At 55.7% G+C, this 14,383-nt stretch overlaps 2 protein-coding genes across 4 annotated transcripts in view; one reads left to right on the top strand and one right to left on the bottom strand.

Moving 5' to 3' along the window:
* Positions 1-5,205: 5,205 nt before the first annotated feature.
* CLEC11A (C-type lectin domain containing 11A) lies at positions 5,206-7,580 on the bottom strand. Its single transcript, XM_066271422.1, has 4 exons — positions 7,333-7,580; positions 6,891-7,086; positions 6,408-6,599; positions 5,206-5,977 (listed from the first exon to the last, which is right to left on the bottom strand). Exons 1-4 carry the CDS (start codon positions 7,474-7,476, stop codon positions 5,532-5,534), a joined length of 978 nt encoding a protein of 325 aa, XP_066127519.1. The 5' UTR covers positions 7,477-7,580; the 3' UTR covers positions 5,206-5,531.
* A 3,886-nt stretch (positions 7,581-11,466) lies between these two features.
* Positions 11,467-14,383, top strand: part of SHANK1 (SH3 and multiple ankyrin repeat domains 1) — a 44,275-nt gene continuing 41,358 nt past the window's right edge. For all 3 annotated transcript variants that reach the window (XM_066271405.1, XM_066271406.1, XM_066271408.1), the window contains exons 1-2: positions 11,467-11,530; positions 14,001-14,298. In XM_066271405.1, the coding sequence (XP_066127502.1) occupies positions 14,044-14,298 (255 nt within the window). In that variant the 5' untranslated portion in view covers positions 11,467-11,530; positions 14,001-14,043. The remainder of the gene's footprint in view (positions 11,531-14,000; positions 14,299-14,383) is intronic.

Consider the following 14,383-nt stretch of genomic DNA (forward strand, 5'->3'; position numbering starts at 1 on the left):
CAACGCTTTAACCACTGCGCCACCACAGGTCAGGCTGTCAAATGAACTTTTGAAACACAAAATAGCACTGGATATCTGACCAAAAACATGTTTGATCTAAGCTTGTTCCAACAAAATTAGTTTGCATCTTGGTTATTAAACAGTATCTGGGCTGATGTGGACAGAATATTACAGCATTTAAACTTATTTTGTTGCCAATTATTGTTTACCAAATAAAATGTTGCACTTTAGCAATATGTTTGTTTTTAAAGAAATTCTCAAGTTGAGGGGGGGTGTTCTTTTTAAATTTTACTTCTCTTAAGCCCAAATGCCTGAACTTGGGTATTGTGACACCTTTGAATCAATCCATTTTGAATGTTTTTTGAGCCTACAACAAATAATGTTTTAAAGTTATCCACTTGCTACTATACTGATACCTTTATCATTCCTGGGACAGTTTGCTGTTTTTTTTTCAAATGTTGTGTTTCAATTGTATTTTTTTCCCTTGCCAAAAAAGATTTTCTAATACTACTTGTACTAGCCAGGGAAATGCTCCAAAACACTACTGGAATCTGGTGCACTGAAGAAGTTATTAATTTCCCCCCAACACTCACAGACTGTCTTTTGTTATACTGTATCTTTTTGTGTGTTGCATGTTGCTTTTGGTATCAGCCTGACTCTGCTCAGTATACTGTAGTTCTGCTGATGTTTTACTGCTTATTGGCGAACATATCTTCATTAAGAGTTTTTGGAAAACCCGTCAAACTCAAATGAATAAGTTTTCTTCAAAACCCATTTGGACCTGTGGTGGCGCAGTGGATAAAGCGTCGACCTGGAATGCTGAGGTCGCCGATTCAAAACCCTGGGCTTACCTGGTCAAGGCACATATGAGAGTTGATGCTTCCTGCTCCTCCCTCCTCCTTCTCTCTCTCTCTCTCTCTCTCTCTCTCTTTCTCTCTCTCATTCTCTCTCCTCTCTAAAAATTAATAAAGGTAAAAAAAACCCGTTTGGAATTATTTCTAATAGAATGATAAAATTTGTAAACAAAGTCAATAAATAAAAAGTTTTAAAAAACTGGAATATCATCAGTAGATTAAAGAATTATGTAAATGTTACATTTGCTGAAGCCGATTACTGTGGTTACATAAGAGACTATCCCCACTCTTAGGAAATACACACTGAAGTATTTAGGGATAAAGAGCCATAATATGTATAAACCATTAAATGCTTTAAAGGGGGTGGGGTATGTATATATTGAGAAACAAAACCCACCTAAAACTGTGAAAAAATCTGCCTGCCATTCATCTCTGGACACAGATAAAGTTAGCTAGCTGCAAAGTCAACAGGAAACATCTCTCCCAGGAATAGGCTGTAAAGTGTTCTAACCCCCTTTAATGACCCCTGCTACCTTGCTCACTGAGAAACTCTGCTCTCTAAAATCATAGGCTTTTGGAAACTTTGCTGTTTGAAACTGTAGCCATAAGCATGAAGCATCCTACTCTTTGCCTGGAAGATCGAAGGCACTCTGACACAGACAAGAAGCTTCCATTTCCAGTCCCCATGCAGAGATAGGAACAACATACCACATTTACGATAACTTTGTAGTTTCCAAAGAAGCGAGATCCTGAGCTCACTTTGCAGTCTAGACCTGAGGTGGACTCATTTATACACATGCCTGCTTTGCTCTGAAGCTATCAAAAAACAATTTCACTTAAATTTCACCCAAGTTTCCCTCTTTCCCCAAATGCTCTATCTCCATCACAGCTCCTCCACTGGAGTGTGCTCTCCTCTATTGCAGTGGGTCAGTAAACCTGACTTGGTTTGTCCCTGGTGACTGGTTTATGATGGATGGGTGAGTGATGAATGGATGGTGGATGAATGAATGGATAAAGATAAAGCAATGAGAGTGAACTATTAACAATAGATAAATCTGGGTAAAGGATATATAAAATACAAAATATTATTTGTAGTTGTGCAAGTTATCTGTAAGTTTGAAATTACTTCCAAATAAAAAGTTTTGGGTTTTCTTCTCTCTCTCTTTTATTTATTTTTTCCATTAAAAGCTAAGTTGGTTTGGACCAGTGTTTAGCAAACTCTCTGCAGGCAAAGAAAAAAATGTTTGTTGTATTTTATGCTGTAATTTAGTACTTAGACACATTTTGATAACTATTTCCAACCATTTTCTATGAATGTATTTCACTTATTTTAAAATTGGCTATGCCCTATTTTAAAAAAGGTTATACCCTAGCCGAGTAGCTCAATTGCTTGGCGTGAGCTCCCCATGCACCAGGGTTTGGGGCTTGAACTCCTGTAGGGGCGCATGCAGGAGGAGTCAACCAAAGAATGTGCGGATGGGTGGGAAAGCAGGTCCATCTCTCTCTCTCTCTCTCTCTCTCTCTCTCTCTCTTCCTCTCTGAAATCAATGAGTTAAAAAAAAATTTTTTAATGGTTATGACCCACCCATGGAAATTCACCTGTAATTTGAAAAACTCTTGTCAGAAAGATCTGAGCGCCAGTTACAATATACAGGTAAATCTAAACGAGTATTAAATTCTGCGGCTTTGGGCAGGCGTGGGGGCGGGGGTGTTAACGGTTGACGCGTGACCGGACTACATTTCCCATAGTTCCTCGGGACGAGGGCCGCTGAGTTGGAGAGAAGGGGGGTCCGAACTCTGGAGACTGCTGGACTCAGTCGTTTTCGTGAAGGCCGTGGCCCTAAGCTTGCTGGGTAATGTAGGCAATGCCCACGTGGGGGCAGCTCCCCCCCCCCCCCCAACTTGCGACAGGACCTGTGTGAGGTACCTAATGGCTGCGGGACACGTGGTTCTGAGAAGGCTGTAGGGGGCCTGTCGCTCTGCCGCCTGGGATTTGTAGTCCTGACAAGCCCGTTTGGCTACCGGGTAGTTCTTCCCCAGGCTGGATCATTTCAGGCTTGCGCCATTGCTCCACCACTTCCGTGCAATCCATTAACATATCGACCCCAATCAGTTGCTGAGGCTTTCTCTGGTGCGAGTCCAAGGTGGAGAGCCGGCGGGGTTGGAGGGTGGGGAAAACATTGGCAAACAATGTTTTGGTAAGCCTGGGAGGGCTTCTTGGAGGAGGGGTAAGGGTTCATGTATGGCATGCAGACCTGAGTCAGGAATCAATCTAGAATGCTACGCATACAGGCAAGCTGACATGATGCATACCCAGTCCTTGTAAATGCCCTCCACTCGGACCTTTCTTTGGGTGTTCCCAAAGTGTTTGGGTGCCTCCAAAACTCTTTGTCCCTGGCCTGCTATGACAGACCTTAACCAGACAGCAGCATCTAGAGCACCCCCCAACCCCGGCTCTCCACCTTTTTATACCTACCGTCCACTTTTGTATCTCTGTTAGTAGTTAAATTTTCTAACCGCCCACCGGTTCCACAGTAATGGTGATTGATAAAGTAGGGAAGTAACTTTACTTTGTAAAATTTATAAAGCAGAGTTACAGCAAGTTAAAGCATATAAGAATAATTACTTACCAAGTACTTTATGTTGGATTTTTGCTAAGTTTGGCAGAATAAATCTTTATAAAACAACTTACTATAGTTAAATCTATCTTTTTATTTATACTTTGGTTGCTTCACTACCACCCACCATGAAAGCTGGAATGCCCACTTGTGGGCGGTAGGGACCAGGTTGACTACCACTGATCTAGAGTAATGAAAGGTGTGAAGAGGAAAGCCTTGAACTCTGTGGGAGCCCGAAGGAGGTTAGGGAGGAAGAGAAGCAGTTAGAGCCCTACCCTATAATGGTTTCCCAGTCTGACTGATCAGTTCAGGGTCAGGAGAGAAGCCTCATTCAAGTTTGCCCAGTAGAAAGTGGCCTAGGTGGGACTAGAACTTGGGGCATCTGGCTCCAGAGTCAAGGCATGTATAACCATTTAACTACCCAATTCACTTTCATTCCAGAACGTCAAGTTGGTGAGGGTGACCCCTGCTGGGCAATAGCAGATACTCATTAATGTCTGCCTAATCTGTCCTCTGGATGTCTATAACGTTCTGCTGCCCCACCCCTACCCTGGAAAGCAAGCTCAGGGGGAAGAATTTTGAGCAAGGTCTTCAGTCCCTTGATTGAAGTGTTCCAGACCAGAGGCCAACCCACTCTGCACTGTCAGCCTCTCATTAGGCACCTCCTATGGGAGCTGTGGGGCGGAGAAATGGGTCCTAAAGGTGTTAGAATCCATCCAAGTCCGAAAAGACTAGTGTGACAGGCTTTATTGAAAGGAAGAAAGGAACCCTGCCGGGCTGACTCGTAAGGAAGAGTCGCACGCCAGGCACAGCCTGGCACGTGCTTTTTAAGGGTTTTGGAGAGGGGGAGTAGGAAGGGCTGGGGGTTTTCAGTCATCCAGGACTTCTCGGCTTGTGATGTCAGACATTCCTTTGTGGTTGGTCATCTGCCACAAGCCTGAAACCAGACTTACTGGCAGGGTTAAAGAAATGAAACCTAAAAAAAAGGGAGGGAGCATGTGATGGTTCTCCTCCCCTTTTAGAGATGGCAGGGGTGACTGTCACTAGTTGATCCAATGGTGACACTTTAGGCTTTTGGAGCCACAGCTGAGGGAAGAAAAAGACAGGGTCACACTACGGTTTCTGGGTTCTATGATGATGTCAGGGTCAGGACCATGATGCCAGTATTGGGGGAGACACTGGGATGATTTCTGGGTGGCCTCACTGACCCAGGGAATAAAGGTATGAAAAAATGGTGGGGAAGGAAAGGTTTTATGCCGCTCATGTTCCACCATTTCCCAAATGTTCACATTCCTGGGCTCACATGAACATCCCAAGAGCCATACAAGATAGGGGTGATGTGCCTATGTTCTGATGAGGAAACGGGGCTCAAGGCAAGTTCAGGGCCTCATAGGCAGGGGGTAGAGAAGGGAACACTTGGAGGGAGCCCACACTTCCAGGCAGGATGGGTCTTCAAGTCTGTGTCTCAACACATGCTATTAGGGCTGGGGGAAGGAGAAGGGAGAGGGGTGGCGCCTGATGTTACATTTCAGTACCATCTGGTGAAACAAGTTTGCAACACAAAAAATTAAACGGGGTCTTTCTTGCAAGGCTTGTGAGAGCCTTTAGCTCCTTTGTGATTCCCAGATCTCTTCCATCAGAATCAAGTCCTGAGACAATGGGGGATGAAGGCATGAGCAGCGTGTGCACGTATGTACTCCTGACATGTGTGTGCAGCAGTGAAGGATCATGTGTACATATGCACAAGTGTTCTCCATCACTCTGATTCTGGGCCTCAAATAATACCCAAAAAAGAGGGGCAGGATAGACATCCAAAGGCCAGGTTCTTGCCTTTCCCAGCCTGCCACAGGGCGAGATAAATGTCAAAAGTGCTTCCATTGCCCGCTCAAGTCCGATTCCACAAGGCTTTATTGTCACTGGACCTAGCCTGATGCTCGCCACTCCCCCCAAAAACACAGGCAAGAATGGAGGGAGGGAGGGAGGGACGTTCTTGCACAGTGCACGGCTCTGGCAAAGGGTGGGTGGTGGGATGGAATGGAGAGGCAGGGGACCGGCCCCGCTAGAAAGGGAACTCGCAGACGTAGTAGAGACGCCGCTCGCAGTCGTGATCCCACCAGGAACCGTCGTCCGAGGCCTGCGCCACGCAGTTCTCCAGCGCGCCGCCGTTGGGCTGGTTGGGGCTGAGTGGGTGCAGCGCGGCACTGGGTTCGGTGCCAGGCTCGGGAAGGGGCGCGCGGTGCCAGGCGAAGAAGGACACGCGCTGGCCGTTCTCGAAGAGATAGAGGCCCTCGGCGCGTCGGTCGTGCACACCCAACCACACCGGCCAGTTGTAGGGAGCGAGCGCCGTGCGCAGGTAGCGAGTGAGCGCCTCCATCTGCTGGCGGTCTGCAGGCTGTGCGAGGCTCCCGCCCCGTGCCACGCACCGCGCCTGCGCCGCCGCCTGGGCCTCGAAGTCTCGCGAGAGCAGGAAGCACTTGTGGCCAAGGCGCAGCCCCTTCAGGCAGCCTGCGGGAGGGGTGAAGTTAAGTCCTCGGAGGGCGGGGTGGGGCGGGGTTAGGACCTCCGGGGGCGTGGAGAAGGCGGGGTAAGAGCCTTCGAGGTCGGGCTGGGAGGAGGCGGGGTCAGAATCCAGCAAGGAGGCGGAGTCAGGATCTCCGGGGTGGTGCCAGGCTGCGGGGACCAGATTGTAGGGGGCGTGGCGCGTGTAGCCGGGTCGGCTCTACAGCGTGGTGGGCAGTGTGCCTACCCCACCGCCCGCCTGCTCCTGGCACTCACCCTTCCCACTGCTCTAACCTCCTCATCAGCCAACACACCCCAAGTCTCCAGGAACCCCCTTGTCCGTGGTTCTCAGACCTCTCCGGGCGCCTTCCGCTCACCAGTCCCCCGCCTGACCCGGATCGTCCCGCTTTCCCCGCCCCGCACGGTGCGGACTCACCCTCTAAGCGGCCATGCTCGCGCTCCGCGCGGCTCTGCGCCTCTTGCAGGGTTTGCACAGCGTCGCGGGTGTCGCCCACCGCCTCCCGCAGTTGCCGCAGCCCCTTGGTCAGCTCAACCACGCGGGTGTCCAACACGTGCAGACGGACATGCAGCTGGTGCAGGCCTGCGTCCAGGCCGGCCAGACGGCCCACTGTGGACGGACAGGGCGCACCTTGGCTGGGGACCCTGAGGCGGGATCGGGAACCGGAGGACCTGGGGGGGACAGAGACCTAGGGCCTCTGGGAGCGGAGTTTGTGGAGTGGGAGGTCAGTGGCCCGGGGCTCCTGGGAGGCGAGGAGGGGACCCGGAGCTCATGGGAGTGTGGGCGCAATGGGCTGGACGGTGAGCAATTGATAGGTTCCTGGGCACTGAGAGTACAGTTCATTTCGGTGAAAATGATGGCTGAGGCCTGGGGGGTAGGATGGAGCTAATGATAACTCACGGATGTAAGTGATGGTGTCCTCCGGGGTGGGAGAAGGGCTGGGGCTGGGACTGGGGCTGGAGGAGGGGATTGGCGTTGCTTCCTCATCTTCCCCCTTATGGTCCTCATCAGTCTCCAAGACCCCTTTGTCTTCAGGGGTTCCCTCAGGGTTTTCATCCCCCCTGGCAGCAGGCAGCCCCAGGACCTCCTGTAAATGCTGAGGCCGGGGAGGGATGGTTACAGACAGCCTATCACCCCATTCTGACTCCCCAGATGCTCCAACCAACCCTCTCCAGCTGTAAGTTGGCTCACTGCCCTAACTCCCTTCTGTAAACCCAACACCCCCACCCTCTAAGCCTATCCAGTCACTCCTGCTTGCTCATTTCCCTAACCCAGGAATAACCACTCCCAAGCCCATAGTCACTGTGGCCTCCCCCCCACCAGTCCTAGCACCCTAACTCACCTTCAGCATCAGGGCCTCCCTCTCCTGCTCCTCCTCCTGGGCGCCTCCCCAGCCACCTTCCCACTCCCTCTCTCCCCGAGCCCCATGGCTGAAGCCCAGGAGCTGGGGGACCACCAGGGCCCCAAGGAGCCAGGCTGCCTGCATCGGGTGAGCTTATAGAACCCAAGGCTGCCAGACAAATGTCTCTGGGAAGAGGGTGTCTCTGGGGACTGGAATGTGTGCAGATCACCTCTCCCAGCTCCTCCCTGCCTGGTCCCTCTCCTCCCAACTCCTGGCTGTTCGTTGGTCTCCGTTCCTCGAAGTGCTTCTCTCCCCGCCTCTCTTGGCTCCCCTGAGGTCCTGCCTCTGTGGCCGGAAACCTCCAACGTTCCAAAGCCTGGATCCCGCCCTGGGTCTCCCCTCACACCCCCCTCTTCCCACTTTCCAGAGCTCGCTTCCGCCCTGTTCTTTCCTTCTGCCCAGGCCAAAAGTTCTGATGGTCAGGAAGAGCATGGAGCTAGCTCTCCAAGGGATCCTGGAGACACAGCCTCTGCCCAGGAATTCCCTCAGGGGGGTTTTGGGACTTGACCCTGCTCCCCTCTGTCTCCTGGCCACTCCTTAACAGGGGAGAAACTGCAGGGTCTCTCCACGGTTGTCATTACCCTATGGCCACCATTGCCCACACACCGTGCTGGAAGAGGCTTTCCCACAATTTCCATACTCTGGGGTGCCTTCTGCCCTGAGATCTTCCATCCTGCCCTCCATGCTCTTGCCCCAAGATGCAAGTGATTATGTGTGATACATATGAAGAGCATGCATATAACTGTGTGTGCAAACCCTAGGAGGCCAGGCTCTGGGATTCATTTGCCATACTTTTATGGAAGCCTGCAGGTTGAGCCTTTCATCAGATGACTGGGGACTCCAGACAGGCAGACAGATCATCTTACTGGGCGAGGGGCTAGTGCAGAGGAGAGAGAGGAGGATGGTTGAGTGGGGGGTTGGGTCAGGGAAGCTTTCTCCAGGAGGCGAAGTAGACTGATGCTGGGCTGGGTGCATACAGAGCTCTGAGCAGACAGCAAGGTTCATCTCCAGCCTGGACCACTGCAGTTGCCTCCTCCCCCTCTCCCCCCCTCCCTAGCCCCTCCAATCCATGCTGCTTGCCGCAGCCAGAGCAAAGCTTCCAAACTGTAAATCAGATCACGTCACTCCCCACTCCCCTGCTCCCCCAGCTTCCCATCACTGACTGAAGGGAAGCCAAACCCTGTCCTCTGCAAGGGCCAGGCCTGGCCTGGCCTGCAGGGGGCTGGGAAGGGTGGGCCCTTTGCATCTCTGCAAGCTCATCACCCCACTCCCCTGCCCACTAGGATGCAGCCATACTAGAGTGTGGGTAGCCTCTTGGCTATTTCTTGAATGCTGAGCTCCTTCCCACCTCATAGTTTTTGCATTAGTCTTTTTCTCCTTCAGAACAAGGGTCTGTGGCCCAGCCTCCTCTCTCCTTCCTGAAACCTCAGCTCAGATAGGCTTTCCCCCAATTCTCTTATCTAAAGTAGCTTTGCTTCCACAAGTTACTTTATTGAAACACCTCAGTTTTTCTTTTTTGGTTGTACACAAGACTGACATTGTCTTGTTTGTTTACTTGTTTGTGGTCTGTCTCTGGCCGGTGAAGGCAGGGATTCTTGTTCATTGCTGTATCCCCAGCGTTAGAACAGGAAACAGGACCAAACATAGTAGGTGCTCAGTCTGCTGATCGAGAAAGGAAATAGCTATTCATAGTGGGGTAACAGCTTAGCCGAAAGGCTGAAGGCTTGACTGTTGTGTTCAGGTGGCACCCTGAGTTCCTGAGGCAGAGGCATGGGGTGCAGCCTCTGCATTGTGGCAGCCAAGGTGGAGGTCGTGAGGGCAGTGGGAGAGAGGCTGCACTCAGGCGAGAGAAGCAAGAGGCCATGCCATGCCCACTCTATGCCAGACTCGTGACTCATGCAGGGCTTTCCTAGATTCGGCCTGACTGGTTGTGCCAGCCAGCATGGAACTCACGAGCCCGGGATGGCAGGGCCCCTCTTTAAGGGAGGAAACCAAGGCTCAGAGAGGGGACAGCATGGCCTGCTGGAGGTCACCAGAGGCAGCTAGCCAAGGCTTCTGGCTCCAAGCAAGAGCAGGGCATCTGCCCTCAGCTGTTGGGAGCCCCAGGAGTGGCCTTGGAAATCAATGTGCCCAGGCTTCCATTTTCCAAGAAAGCAGAGGACAGTGTGACCTTGGGCAGGCTGCTCACCACATCACAGTCTGGACCTGTCAGGTGCCCACTGGCATTCTGGGGACCGCACATCAGCAGCTAGAGGCCTCCAGACATAATACAGAGGCCTGGGAAGGCCTTGTAAACTGTAGAGGGGTGTACAGCTTCTCTCGCTGCTGGCACCAGCATGGGCAGCTGTTTTCTCTCAGGGCCCAGCTGCTCACCACCTGGACTGGTGGGTGTGCATCCAGAGGGGTCTCCTGGAGCTGGGCTGACATCTGTTCTAGCTCAGATGTACCCCAGAGCCTGCAGCTGGAGGGGCATTCCAGAGGCTACCTAGAACTGCCTTGTACAGGCACCTGTGCTCTGACTGGTGGCCCTGGAGGTGCTGTTGGATATGAGAGAAGGGTAGGAGCCTGGGCTATGGAGACACTGTCCCCGAGCACTATCTCAAGACCTGCCCTGTTTCTGTGGATGCTTCCATGGCACCAGCAAGCTGAGCTGGGAAGAAGGATATACAACCATGGTGTTCCCCATAGTGAACAAGAGCAGTATCAAGACTGAATTATCCTACCTGTCCCTGATCCCTGGTACCACCCGAGTGGCCTTAGACAAGTCGCTTAGCCTCTCTGAACCTCAGTTTCCCCCTCTGGAAAATGGGGGCGGTGAATGTTCTTATACAGCCAATGGGTTAGTGGAAGAAGTTGATGAGTAAATCCAGAACAGAGGATGGCACACAGGAAATGCTCAAGAAATGTCAGCAATAATTATCCTGTCGGGGAGCGATGGCCCCATGTTGTGCATCTAAATGGGCGTGTGCACACCTGGATGATGGACAATGAGGTGGGTGAGTGTAGTGGAGACACATGCACACATCTCCCTGCAGTGTGTGTCTTTCAGGGTTGTGTATGAGCGTGCACACTGGGGTGCGTGCTGTGTGTGGGGTTGCATAAGTATGTGTTCTGTGCTGCTCATATGTCTCATGCACAGGTGTGACATGTGCACGTTTTAGTTGAATGTGACTGTGGAAATGTACACTTAGGCATGTTAGTCCTGCATGCCGTGGGGAGTGCGTATATGTGGGGATGTCTGCACCTGCAGGGCCAGCTAGTGGCTATGCACCTGTGCCTTGGGGGAAGGGGTGTGTGTGTGTTGGGGGGACAGCACAGGAATCTATAGCTCTCAGAACCCAACTTGGGGATGCAGAGTTCAGCAACAAATACTTATTGTGCCCTACTGTGTGTAGGGAGGGTGGGAAGCGCTCTGGGAAGGGGCGGTCTTGGGTGTGAGAGTAGAAAGGGTACCCTTAAAGGGGCGGGGCCGCATCCTCGGGATTTGGGGGCAAGTAAGGGTGGAGTCCGAGTTGGGTTCTGGTGGCATAGAAGAGTGGTGGGGGAGGGCCAGGGGAAGGGGCGGAGCCGGCGGGGGGGGGATGGGCGAGTTTGGGGGCTCGGGGAGGGGCGATGTCTTCTCCGCCGGCTCTCGGAGGGAGGGGAGAGGGCGGAGGGAGGGGAGGGAGGGAGAGAGAGAGAGAGAGAGAGAGAGAGAAAGAGAGAGAGAGAGAGAGAGAGAGAGAGAGACAGGGTGAGGGAGAGACAGCGAGAGCGAGAGAGCGAGAAGGGAGACCGAGGAGGCGCGGAGCGGGCGGCGGCGGCGGCCTGAGGAAGAGGAGGAGGAAGAGCCAGCCGAGCCGCGGCGCCCGGAACCGGCCGGACCGAGCCCGGGGCAGGCTAGCCAGGAGGGGCGCGGCGGCCAAGGCTAAAGGGGGGCGCTCTGCGGATGGCCAGGCCCGGTCCGCGGGGGGGGTGAGGTCCTCGGCCCCCCCGCCCTCCCCCCCGGCCCCCGCCGGCCCCCTCCCCGGGCCCGCTCGCCCTCCGGGGCGGTGGGGCATGGCCTGAGGGTCCCCCGCTCCCGGGGGGGTGGGGGGTGGGGGGAGGGGGGAGGGGCTGCGGGCGCCGCCGACCGGGACTCAGCAGCCCCGCCAGGCAGGTAAGGGGGCCGAGAAGCCGGGGATTTGGGGGTGCCGCGGGGCCGGGGCTGCAGGAGGGGGCGGGGGCTCCCGGACGTCCTTGGCCGCGCGCCGGGCTCCGGGCCTGGGCGTGAGGTGGGGTGGGGGGTGGGGGGCCAGAAGGGGAGCGTTGCCCCGGGCGACGCCAAATTGGGTTATGCCCTGGTCTCCGATGCCCCGTCCCAGATCGCAGACTTGATGGCAGGATGCGCCCCCCTATTTTCTGCTAGCAGAACCCCCAGTCCGAATCCGCACCCGGCGCTTCACCGCCAAGGGCTCGGTCTCTGTACCCGCCTCCCGGCCCTGCCCGGCCACTCCCCCGCCTCGCCCACCTTGACCCACCGAGGCCCCTGGACCCCTTCTGCAACCACGCCGCGCGAGGCCCCTCCCCCAGGTCACCCCGGTGCCCAGTCCCCTCCAGCGGGGGTCTGGGCCTTGGCCTCCTCCGCCCCCTTCGACCCCCTTCAAGCTCCTGCTTCTCCTTTCTGGCTGCTCCAACCCGCTCCCACACCCTTCACAAGCTCCCCCCCATCTCCACCCTGTCGCCTCTCCCTTTTCCACCGGCCGGCGCGCCCCCTCGGCTCCCGCCCCCGAGTCCCGCTCCCGGGTGCCCCCGCCCCCTCTCCCGGCCCGGGGCTCTCCCCTGCCCCCCTCCAGCTCCTCCGCCCTAGGCTAGACTCCCTCTCCCCGCCTCTCTCCGCCTCCTTTCATTCTCCCGGGTCCGCTCTCAGCCACGCCAGCCGCCCCCCGTCCCCCCGCAGCCTCCCAGGGCACCCCCTTTCTTCCCTTCTCGCCCCCCCTTCGATTCCTCAGCCAGTCTCAGTGCCAGCTGCGTGCCAGCTATTCTTAGCTGCGGAGCGTTTGATTCATGCCGCCCCGGCGGAGTGTGCCCGCTCCCTCCTTCGGGCCGGAGGGGGAGGGGCCGAGCTGGTCCGCGGGGTTGGGGATAGCCGCCTGCGCGGGGGGCCCGGGCCAGCTTTGCTTCCATCCTAATGGCCCTTTAGTGCCTGATGTAGGCCGGGGGTCAGCCAGGGTCAGCCGAGGGGGAGTGGCTGTTGGCCCCACATTGTGAGGTGCGGTGTGGAGTCAAAGGGAGAGGAGGAGACCCGGTTTCCTCAAGGGCGAGGTGAGGCAGTGCTGCCCACTACCTGGAGGGGGAGGGGGCTTCGTAGCCCTGGGCCGGCATGGGGGAGGGGTGCGCCGGCGGTGGGCCGGTGGTGTTGCTGGCTCGCCCACAGCTCTTGGAAGTCTTCTCACACACACATTTTGCCTTCCCTCCCCCAACCCCCCAGTCTATCCCCACTCCCCCAAAGTCAGCAGTACCCTCCACTGCTTCCCATCTCCATGGCAACAGTGCAGGAGCTGGGCCTGGTGTGGGGGGGAGGGACCAGACCAGACCTTCTGGTTTCCGGTGCTGCGGTGGGAGTAGGGGAGAAGAGGAACCAGGCAGCCCCGTTTGGAACCCACCTTCCTAAGGCAGCCTCACTGAACAAGAGTGGGGATCCAGAGATGACTTCCCACCTTATTCCACCAGACCCTCACCCCACTTCTTGTCCCTCCCAGCCCCACAGTCTCCCTCAGAGTGGGACCACCAGTTCCCGGCCATGCTGATCCACCCACCCTCCAGGGCCGGTCCTCAAACATGCTCACAGGTCGTCTTTAGCCACCCCACACTGACACAGGTTACCACACTACTGTCACCTGGACAGCCCTCCCAGGGCCAGCCTCCCCAGCCACCTATACAACAACACACCCTCTTAAGATGCCCCTCACAACCTGCACAGGCCACCTCTTGTGGCTGCCTCAGGAACACCCTAGGCATGATGCTCTGACCCATGACACCACCATCCCAGTGCCTCGGCTCCCCTTAGGACACTGGGTTCTTGGCCCTCTGCACACACTGTCAGCCACGCTAAAGTGAAGTCACCAGCTCCACCCGCCCTGCTCCAGGCACCACATGGCCTCCTGCTCTTGCTGCCCCAGGCTCACGGCCCCTCCCTCTCCCTATTACTACATCTTACCCCCCCCTCCAGCTGTCCAGGAGGAGGAGGAAGAGAGGGCCTCCAGTGAGAGGCCAGGCTGGGGCCAGGAGGGCAGGGTGCCGGTGGGTCGTCCACCTGTCCGTCCTCAGCTAATTTTAGCTGCATTTTCCGTGGCTTGGCAAAGTGGGCCAGTAGCTCCCGCGGTGATTCTGCGGTTTCTGGGACACTGCCACGCTGGGTCAACGCAAAGTGGGGCGCAGGAGGGGCGGGGGCTGTGAGCAGGGCCAAGGGCAGGGAAGGAGACACGGTTGCCAGCAGCATTGCAGAGTTGGGGGTGTGTCCGTCCTCCTTCCTACCTGCCTCTGGCATCGTGGGGGCCGCTGCCCTTGACCACTGGGCCACTGAGTGTGCCTGTGGCCTTTGAGGGGTTGGATCTCCTAATCTGATAGCCTTCCTTGGCTCCGCTCAGCGACCTGTGATGCTGCCGTCCCCCATCGCCCCGTGGCCCCACGATGACCCACAGCCCCGCCTCAAGCGAGGACGAGGAACACCGCAGTGGCAGCGAGTGTCCCGAGGGGGGTTCAGAGTCCGACAGCTCCCCAGACGGGCCCGGGAGAGGCCTCCAGGGGACCCGGGGCCGGGGCAGCGGGGCACCTGGTAACCTGGCCTCTGCTGGAGGCCTCCAGGGTCGCTCCATGTCCGTCCCGGAGGACGCCCACTTCAGCATGATGGTCTTCAGGATTGGCATTCCGGACCTGCACCAGACAGTGAGTGGCCCTGTCACTGGACAGTGGGGGGACAGAGTCCCCAGCCCACACCAGGGACCTCTGCTGCTGTTGGTGTCCTCCTATG

Source organism: Saccopteryx bilineata, chromosome 3 (genome assembly GCF_036850765.1).
Source record: "Saccopteryx bilineata isolate mSacBil1 chromosome 3, mSacBil1_pri_phased_curated, whole genome shotgun sequence".
NCBI lineage: Eukaryota > Metazoa > Chordata > Mammalia > Chiroptera > Emballonuridae > Saccopteryx > Saccopteryx bilineata.